The sequence below is a fragment of the Montipora foliosa genome, chromosome 14 (assembly GCF_036669935.1).
Source record: "Montipora foliosa isolate CH-2021 chromosome 14, ASM3666993v2, whole genome shotgun sequence".
Lineage (NCBI taxonomy): Eukaryota > Metazoa > Cnidaria > Anthozoa > Scleractinia > Acroporidae > Montipora > Montipora foliosa.
The window spans coordinates 6,445,265-6,455,264 of record NC_090882.1 but is presented as its reverse complement, the minus strand read 5'-3'; the positions used below and the strand labels follow the sequence as shown (position 1 = coordinate 6,455,264).

Genomic DNA, 10,000 nt, shown 5'->3' with positions numbered 1-10,000 from the left:
ACTACGTTAACGAGATGGAAAAGACTCTCGATAGGGTAAAGTTACATTTTGAGGCAAGGTTTTCGTCTAGGTCGACGTCGTAGATGTTAACGTCCCATTTATCCACGTCCGCGTGGATTTCATCACTTGCACAAAAGTAGAAACTAGACACTACGGAGACCCTAGTTTTAGATCTGAATAGAAATGATTACCTGGATAGAAGCCACTCGAGGTGGAAGAACCAGTCCTTGGTTGTCTCCATGTACCATTGTCATGACTCCTACAGTCCGCGTTGTGAGTCCCCAAGAATTTTGATAAACGTATCTTTTTTCCTGCAAATTCAGATCACAACGGCTGTCACGACACCGCGACACGGTGTCACGACACGGCTGTCACAGATCACCGCCCAAGTGAGAGCGCCAAGGCCTGTTCGTAAGATTTACGACACCAAATGCAATGCAGGGCAGAAACTCTCAGTTAGAAAACAAGAATGGAAAACACAATTTTCTAAGTCCACCGCTAGCTTAGTGGCCAAGCAAAAGGCTTCCAGTTTGATTTAATTTGACATCACTTGTGCGGTAAGTTGTAAGTGAACTCTCAAGGAATACGAAAACATTTTTTTTTGAATACGTTGACTTCACGTTACTGTTCTTTAGCTTACCTGTTTCGTTGGGTCTGGATCTTCGAAGACAATTTCAAACATCTTGGAGAAATTCTGTCCCAAGTGGTGTGAAGTTGCACCCTGTCAAAAAAAGTCATGATACGAACTGGTTACAAAGGAATATTGGTGCAAACATAGTACTTCAATTGCTTAAACGTGCTTCAAAATGGAAGAATCACACCAGTTAATGAGAGAACTACTACTTACCCTTCTTTCGTTCGGTTCGTGATAGAAAATCGTGTAACGCGGAGATAGAAGGGGGTAGTTTCTAAAGAAACTGTGGTGCTGCGTCGGTGGCGAAGTAGTATACAAAAATTTGGTTTTATCAACGGAGTTGAAAATGTAAATTGGCCACCGTACAGAGATTGTAAAAGCTGACGTTTCGAGCGTTAGCCTGTCGTCAGAGCGAATAGATAGGCGACTTAATGCATGTACTAAGCCCTAAAATAAAATTGCCGTTTTGAATGGTCGAAATACAAATAACTTAAAAATAACTTTAACGTTCATCTAACCCAAACGTGTGGGTGAAAGTTTTTCTCTTTCTAGTTTCACACTCGAGACAAAGAAAATATGGCTTCCAGTGGCTGGGGATTTCTAAGCCCCGTAAAGCCACGCCTAATTCATTGAAGCAATGTGAGAAAGTTTGTTGGATTACAATTTTTACGCTTAACAATTTGCTCAAAAATTTCGAGACAGTTTATCAACCAATGAGAAGGAACACCAAAACCTATCGCGAACTTGCACGAGCGATTTTTCCCGCGCTTTGAGCAAGTTACGCGGAATTGCTACAAATTTGGATTGTTTCATTGCGTTGTTTACACCTGCTGTGATTGGTCGAAGTAATTACTTAAGTATTTGTTTTACGACACTCAGTTGAAAACCACTCTATACAAACTTACATTTTACCATTTGGCTGCAACTGCGCAAACACCCTAGCGAAACGGACGGTGACCGAATGCTAATCTGGTGAGATCTCACTTGTAACTCAACGATCTTTCGTGATTTCTCCAATTCAGTATTAAATTCAAAACCTGATTCGACGAAGAAATAGCTGCTGCTTTTAAATGAAAACTTCCATGTAAAGCAAACCTGAATGCCACGCCCACTTGCTGCAATGTAAGCTTCCACAGTCGTGGTAAAGTCTCCTCCGGCAAACTTCTCTTTTTCGGTTTTTCGTCCTTTGATCACAGGAATAGCTAGAAGATCGGTGTAAACTTGTCGATAAAGATCTAAGATGGTGTAAACCTGTGAAAGAAAAAAAAGGAAAGATTAACTAACCGTAAGGCTGCCAGTAACAAGAATCAGTTGAGAGCTTAGGTATCCAGAAAATTTGACCCCCGAGGAACACTAGCCCTCCGACTTTTCGAACCCTATATTGGCATGACTGGTTTTAAAGCAATGATTTTCGGTAAAGTAAAAGTGTTCTTGTTGAGGCCTAAGTGATAATTTTCGGTATGTAAGCTTACCTCTTCAACTGCTTCGTCATATGAGGCAAAAGCTGAATGTCCTTCTTGCCAAAGAAACTCTCGCGTCCTCAAGAACGGCTGAGGGTGTTTAAACTCCCATCTCTAGTTCAAACATCAAAAGAAATCAATTAGCTCTTTTTGCCGGGAATTCAATTTGCTGCATAATACTGCATGGGGAAAATGACACTGGCCGTATTGTTTTATACTACAGGACACCTAAGACGTCTAGAAGCATTAAACGTCTAGCCTTACAGCAACTAATATAAATATGGGACGCACTTAACTTCGACGGGTAGAAATCAAATTCATGATTTCCTTCAAAATACACTGGGATTTGATCACCAAAGAGACTGTGTGGCCTTCATTGCTAAGTGCGTCCCAGTTTAGTGCGTCTCGTCTTTATACTAGACGGCTTGAAACGTTTAATTCGTCTGACGTTCATGCGTCCACTTTATTTCCCGTATTTATACTAGTCGTCTAAGACGTCTTCGACGTCTAGCTCTTAGACGTGCTCTAGTATAAATACGGCCATTATAATGATAAAAATAAAGGTAACTAGGTGAAATGGATACGAACTGCTAATTTGGATTTTAAAAATCTGTTCCATTCATTTTCGCCTTGATGAAAAATAAGAGATTTTTGAAAAAAGGCTAATTGAACATTGACTGAAGTAACCACAATATTGAAATAAATGCAATACATGTACAGTTACAAAAAAGCACGTTTCTTGACGTACCACGACATTATTCCATTGATTAAGCTTAAGCGGAAGATCTCTGTGTGACTTGATCCACTTTGCGTACGATGGGTACATCACTAGCAACCAAAACAATAAAAAAGATCACAAAACGTTTTTTCCAAAATGGTCGCCATTTTAGTATTCTATTGTTTCCATGCAAATTGGCCCTTTTGGCCTCGCTTTCAAACGCAAAATTGAAAAGAATTTTCAACTTTGAACGAGGCCAAAAGGGCCAATTTACAATCAAACAAAAGAAAACTAAAATGGTGGCCATTTTGGAATAAGGTGTATAGTAGAGATGAGAGCAAACAGAGGCCATTTTATACCAGAGAGGCAAAATCTGTGTGGAACAAGATCGAAGTGGGATTCCACACAGAAAAAAATAAACAAGACCTTTAAAAAAAGAAACATTCGGGCAAACTTGCCCAAATCGTATGGATCACTACAACATATTACAGTAATATGAGAATCTACACACACCTGTCTCGCTTGTCGGTCTGATTGCGATTGGTTCTGCTAACTCGGACTGGCCAGATTTGGTCACCCAAGCAACCTACACAGAATATCATATGATTACAAAACTTACTAAAGATGCTGACAAAAAAATAAACTAACTCTCACAAGAATTTCGCAAGGACCTTTCATGCAGAAGAACAAGGCGAACAAGATACAAAGGAGCAAGAACAGGAAGAAAACCGATAAGAACTTTGGTTCTACTTAGCCACGTCACAAAGGAAGCAAAACTTACATGTCATTAAAATAATTTTAGCTCAAGAATTTTAACAACAAAAATAACATTCATCATACTTTTTTACAAGGATGACACCATTTCTTCCTTTTTTCCAGAATCAATAAAAATTTACAAAATTTTAAGAAGTGCCAAATGGTTTCAACAAATTTATTATCAACATTTGAACTGCAGCGATGGTCCCTACTGTGGATACAAATTTAACAGACCCATCAATGCACACATATAATTATATCAAACAGTCTTGAAACAGGGGGGCAATCTTGAGGCTCCAACTTCATTCGACATTCACAATGAAAATGTCATGTGGATGTTACAAACACTTTTGAACTCACTGAACATTGAATCAGTTTAGATCGATCATGTTTCAAAATGGTTAAAATCAGTGGCAAACAGTTTTTACACTGCTGTTCACAGAAACTTGAATGGCTGTTTTCACAATTATTTTAGATGAAGCCATTTTCTAAGTACATAGTCAACTATCAGAGCAACCAAGAGAGGACAAGCAGAAAGAACACAGCCTTGTGCCCAGGATATATTTTTTTCAATCTATTTTAAGCTTTAGGCTAAATGTATGCTGTCAAAGTTATTTTGGTCTTGTGCCCATGGTCGCGCAGCCAATAAAAACCAATCAGGTGTCATCCTAAAAATAAAACAGCACCTCGTGACCACAGGCTAATCATTGGAAGAGACCCATGTATGGGTGATGCGTTCTCTCCCCTAATCCTCTCTCGATGCAACTAAATACACGTACTTCAGGAGCAAAATCTGCAATGTGTGTTTTTTCCTTTTCAAGTGCTGACTGCGATACAAACATTGGAAAGTAAACATTCTCCACACCAAGTTTTTTAATTTCTCCATCAAAAAAGGCTGTTGAATGAACAAAGCCACTAATTTAACTCAAAACAATAATTAAAACAGCACTGCAAATTAATAAATTACTATTTAATTACCAATGTGACTTTGAGAAACACCTTTTGCAGAGCACTGATGAACAATGATAATTATTATTTATTTCATCAATAGTTCATTAAGGAAAACTAGTCTGAAGTAAAGAGTGTTCTATTAATCACTGTCTGTACAGTGTTTATCTAATATTAAATTTTATAAAATTAATAATAATGCAAGTACAGAAACGACGCAGCTCACCAAAGTCAAACCAAAAGCATACTACATGGCACCTCTTGGCAGCTGTCATACAGTCCATGTATGACATTGGAGCAAGGCTTTCAGCCAGCTCGAATCAACTGTACGCTGGTTTTTTTTTTAATATAAAACCAAAGCTCTTTTTCAAGACCAAAGCTCCGACTTAGAGCTCCTTTCATTTTTCTGAGGTAAAACGCTCGTATATACACTACCAAAAACAACAGAGAACACGAACATGTATGCATTGCATCAGTTTCCAAGGCTTCCCCTTGAGTTTATAACTAAGATACAACATTGATGCAACTGGTGCATTAACTTCCTATCGAAAGAACCTCAATTAAAACTCAAAAATGATCGTTAAACTAAGAAAGCACTAATTTTGTATAGGAATAAATGAATTTCAGAATCATTTATGTTTTCAAATTTCCTCCTAAGCACTGCCATTTTCAATGGGCCAATTTCGAATTCTCATGGCTGGACTGGATCTAGCATGAAATGGAGGCTAATGCGGGCAAATCTTTTCAAATGCAAATTACTTTGCCTGCATTAGCCTCCATTTCATGCTAGAAATAGTTCAACCGTTAGAATACGAAACTAGCCTATTACTGTAACCTCAGTTGTGCAGTTACAATCTACTAAATTTCTGTGATAGAAAAGCTCTTTGTGTTTGCATGATAGGCCACAATTACTTGGAGTAGTGGAACTTTCCCTCATATTGCACATTTATGAAGATTTTGTAAGCTTGTGAGCCTTACTGTAAAAACTCGTGTAGAAGCCACATCTTTTTGGGTAAATGAAATACTGTGTCACAGGATTCAAGGAGGATGTATTGCATTTTTTAATTAATCAAAGATTACCTTGTATACGCTCCCATATAGCAAAGGACCATGGCCTTAAAATATAACATCCGCTCACATCATAATACTCAATCATTTCAGCTTTCGTAATGACCTGAAATGTGCACCAAAAAAGAGGACAGAATTATCAGAACTATCGCAATACATGTAGGATAGGAAGGCAATTTGTAAAACTGACAGTCGCTTTCCACAGATACAGTTCCGTTGTATGTCTAGAAATTATGCAAGTAATTAAATGCATGTGGATTTCAATAAGCTTCACGAAGTGTCCCCTTGCTTTTTTCCCCAAACTTCAACATCACTTTTGTCTTGGAATACAAACAATTAACATCACAAAGTGTCCACTAAATGCTACTCCTCTTAGAGTAAGCACAAACTGCTGCATTTGCACCCTGACCTAAAAAGAACGCTAACCTTTACCCTTACGTTATGGTTGGAAATAGGCAGCAAAGGCTGAGACTTAAGGCGCTGTTACACTGTGAAATGTTTCGTGCAACTTGTCTCGCAATGTTTTGGCGACATTGGGGCGGACCAAGTTGTACGAAAAGCAGAACTTAATTCTACTTTTGGCAACCGCTCTTGCAACTTGTCTCAACTTGCCATTGCAGGGTAAGTTACACTGTAAAAGTTTCATGCAACTTGTTCCACCACAATGTCGCCAAAACATTGCGAGACAAGTTGCATGAAACATTTCACAGTGTAACAGCACGTTTAAGGGGACAATTCTTGTTGAATATTTGGGAGTCAGAGTGGTTTAGCAGTTATCAACTGCGCCTTCCACGACCCAGGTTCAACCTTGGCCTCAGGTTGTATGTGCGATGAGTTTCAGTCGACCTCAATCTGACACTTGAGGGTTCTCCTCTCGGTACTCCAGTTTTCCTCCCTCATCAAAATCAACTGTCAGTCAATTACATACGGTTGCGGGCGGATACCCTCGATAGGGATAACCTCTGGCACCCTTCCCTTACATCGAATTAAATTAATAAAGTTGTAATTATTATTATTGGTATTATCATCATTATCATTATCATTATCATTATCATTATCATTACTATTAATATTATTATTATTATAAATGAGCTTGCATCTAATTTCTTACATTTCTGGACATAAGTGGCTTTTCAAGGTAAAATAACAAATAATATGATTCTAATAACAATCATCATAATGCTTATTATTATAATAAATATTGTTACATATAGCACACCTGTGAAAACCAGTCACTTAGATTTTCTTCCTTTTTCACTTCCAGGCCTAACCTGTAGAGAACCATCAGTAACAATGGGCACTTGCTCAAAAAGTAAGCAAAAGGACAATTTGGCCAAACCTTAATATTCACGGCACTTTTCATAAATATGAAGACTCTAAAGTTAACATTTGACCAAAATATTTTGCTTTTTGATCGTGCTAATCATGTTTGCTATGAAAGTTATATTAATTAAGAGATTGGATAGTTTCTTTTTGGGGTTCCTTGACTGCACTGTCTTGAAGTGTATTTGACAGTTAATCCGGGCGCCATTGGATACGAGACGGTAAAAGCCAACAGGCCACGATAGCACCAAGTTGGCTATGACAAATCTCATACACAAGTGTCCAACAAGCATGCATGAAACAATAAAATACTACTGTTTTATCAAATTTTATCGTACTCTGAATTGTTTCAGTTTTAAAAAACAAAAAGAAGTTGTTTCGCTTTAAGAAAAACAACTAATGCAATCAGTTTCCTATATACAAGCTGATAACCGAGATTGTGTGGGCCAATCAGAATGCTTGAAGTGTACCGGTAAATGAGACCTGTAAATGGAAACTACATGATATTGTTTAATTCACATACACAACCTTTAGTAATTTGTATGATTGTGTGGTCAGTTTAAATAAAGCTGAACTAGGCAGACCTTGTAACCTTCTTTCCACTGCTGTCCACATCATAATGTTCTACTTTTGCAGCTGCAGCTACTTTGTCCTGCTTTTTTGATGGTTTGGAGTCTTGCTTTTCATTTTTATTCCCTGCATCCTTCTTTTTCTCTTTCTTTCCTTTGCTGCCAGAGGCTGCAAAATCCTCTCCAGTCAGGTTTTTGTAATCTGCCTTCAACTTCAGAAGTTCAGCCACTGCAGCATCAACTTCTTCCTAAAATGTAAACAGATCATGAAAGAGCAACAAAAAGTACTTCTCTCGCTTTAAAATAAGGGGGGGGGGGGGGCTCTCCCACTAAACAATCTTGCATTGCTGGATTCTCGGATTGTGAATTGACATAAGGTTGTGAACTTAAGGGGGACCCAATGAGGGGCACAAATCATTATTCCTTTGATCACATCACATACTTCAATGCAATACAGACTTTCTAACAAGTTTACATTTAGTAACTTTCAATGTATTCCTCTTGTTTAGTTTGGAAAGGTGAAAATAAATGAAAACACTAAGATGGAGAACATTTTTCTTCTTTTTGCTAAAACGAAAACCGGTCAATAATTTTTGAAAATGCTTCAGTTAAGTTGAGACCTCAGGGCCTCTTTTTCAGACTGATTTTGAAAGTCCCAGAGTGATCAAAATGAAATTATTGTCCTTACGGTTTCCTCCCAAATCTCAGCCACCACATTTTCTTAAGATACGGTAAGAGATTGGATTCCATACCTTAGCAGCTCCACTTGATTTCAGATTCCGCACCTTGTTGCCCTGTGCAGTAACTTCACCTTTTAATCTCTCCACTTCTTCAGGTGCTGCCACAGGCTTGACAACCGCTGTTCCATTCATTTCCGGCTGAATGATGTTTTTATTTGCTTTCTCTTTCTTCTTACTTTCGGTCTTTTTGTGGCCACTAGATTCCTGATTCTAATACAAAGGACAAAAGAAGTGAATTATTTCCAATGGGAGTTAACCAAACACTGCTCACTCTACAGTGCCTCAATGAAGAAATGTGTTTTGGCATGAAACAAAGAAAAGATCTGAATCTATTATCTCTTGTATCAAGGAGAAAGTACCCTGACCTAATTTTTCTCTTTAAATGTAGACAAGGTTTATGTGAAATAGACCTTTCCAACTATATAGAGCCATTAGAGCCTCCTGACAATGCATCCTATAAGCTTAGAAACACTGAAAAGTTGAAGAGCACTGCATGATTGGTTTTCAAAATGTAGCAGACAAAATTTCCCAGGCAAAGATGAAGCTGGGGGCTTGAACTGCCAACCACGGTTTTGTTGGCGTTCGAAACTGTTATTCAAGGCATGGTACAGTCTCAGCTTTTCAACATAGGCGTAGGCTTGAGCCCCCTCAGAGTGTCTGTATGGAGGCTGGGACAGCTTAACTTAAAGTATCTAATGACCATCTACCATCCACACAAGATTTAACTGGCTGGTGTGGCATGTGGATAAATGCAAGATTGGTTTCCAGGCTTCTATGTTTGTACTTGGAGTTGGCGCAAGAAAATACAACCTCATACCCAGGGTCTCCTCTGTCCTCACACCCCCCCAATCTTAAACCTGTTCCTACGCTGCTACAGTCTTACAAGAAATTTTTGGAGCTCATGTGATGTTATGATGAAGGTTGTTTGAATTTAACTTTTAACAAAACAAAAGATTTTTTTTTGTCACTGTGGTTGGAACATTGGAATAAAGAGTGTTTGGAAATATTCTTGTTGATCATCCAATAATTTCGACTTAAATAAATTACTGTCAATTATGTTTAAAACAAACTTGATTGTCTGTAATATTGATAACACCAATCAACTCATGGCTTCAAAGCCAGTAAGCATCTATAACAAAGATATTCTTTCCCAACTTCCGGAAAAATTGTGTGATGAAACAAAGGATGTCTAAACAAGAGGCCCTTATGTAACAATAATTATTGTTGCGGGATTTCACGCGTTTCGAAAACTTATTACCGATATTTTAAAACCTCGTTTCTTTTTCTTGGAAGTAATGCAAGCTTATCCCGGGAAGCTTATTTCTGAATGTTGCCACTTTGAACTACAACGTAAAAAATACAAAGATGGCATTGATGGAAGCGAACATGGACTCAAACCTAGCAACCGGAAATGTCCAACCACGCGATCGACTCGGCGTTAATTATCGGGGAAAAAAAACCCCGTATCGACCGACATTTTCTTTATTTCCGTGACAACGGGATCGGAAGACCCATGAAGAATTTTTCAAGCAGCGTAAAGAACACGATTAATTCATTCGCGTTCAATTAAGCGTAAATTAATAGAAGATCGATATGTCTAACCTCGGGGCTCGAACAGAAAAGAAAAATTCACGTCAGTTTTTCGCGTAGTAATACTCTTCACTTAATCAGAAATATTTAAAAATATAGCATGATGGAATTAATTTTAACAGTACCTTTATTTCCGCTAGGAAACGCTCCGATAAAGAAGAGGTTCGACACGTGGAATCAAAATTATAAACAAC

General features: G+C 38.1%; 1 protein-coding gene across 1 annotated transcript in view; it reads right to left on the bottom strand.

The window, feature by feature from the left end:
• The window catches only part of LOC137984370 (bifunctional glutamate/proline--tRNA ligase-like), a 46,367-nt gene that overhangs the window by 11,363 nt on the left and 25,004 nt on the right, over positions 1 to 10,000 (bottom strand). Inside the window, exons 19-29 of the mRNA XM_068831544.1 lie at positions 8,229 to 8,426; positions 7,492 to 7,724; positions 6,804 to 6,855; positions 5,597 to 5,690; positions 4,348 to 4,463; positions 3,326 to 3,398; positions 2,843 to 2,922; positions 2,107 to 2,208; positions 1,730 to 1,885; positions 641 to 721; positions 192 to 311 (exon numbers count right to left, since the gene is read on the bottom strand). Of these exons, the coding sequence (XP_068687645.1) occupies positions 192 to 311; positions 641 to 721; positions 1,730 to 1,885; positions 2,107 to 2,208; positions 2,843 to 2,922; positions 3,326 to 3,398; positions 4,348 to 4,463; positions 5,597 to 5,690; positions 6,804 to 6,855; positions 7,492 to 7,724; positions 8,229 to 8,426 (1,305 nt within the window). The remainder of the gene's footprint in view (positions 1 to 191; positions 312 to 640; positions 722 to 1,729; positions 1,886 to 2,106; positions 2,209 to 2,842; positions 2,923 to 3,325; positions 3,399 to 4,347; positions 4,464 to 5,596; positions 5,691 to 6,803; positions 6,856 to 7,491; positions 7,725 to 8,228; positions 8,427 to 10,000) is intronic.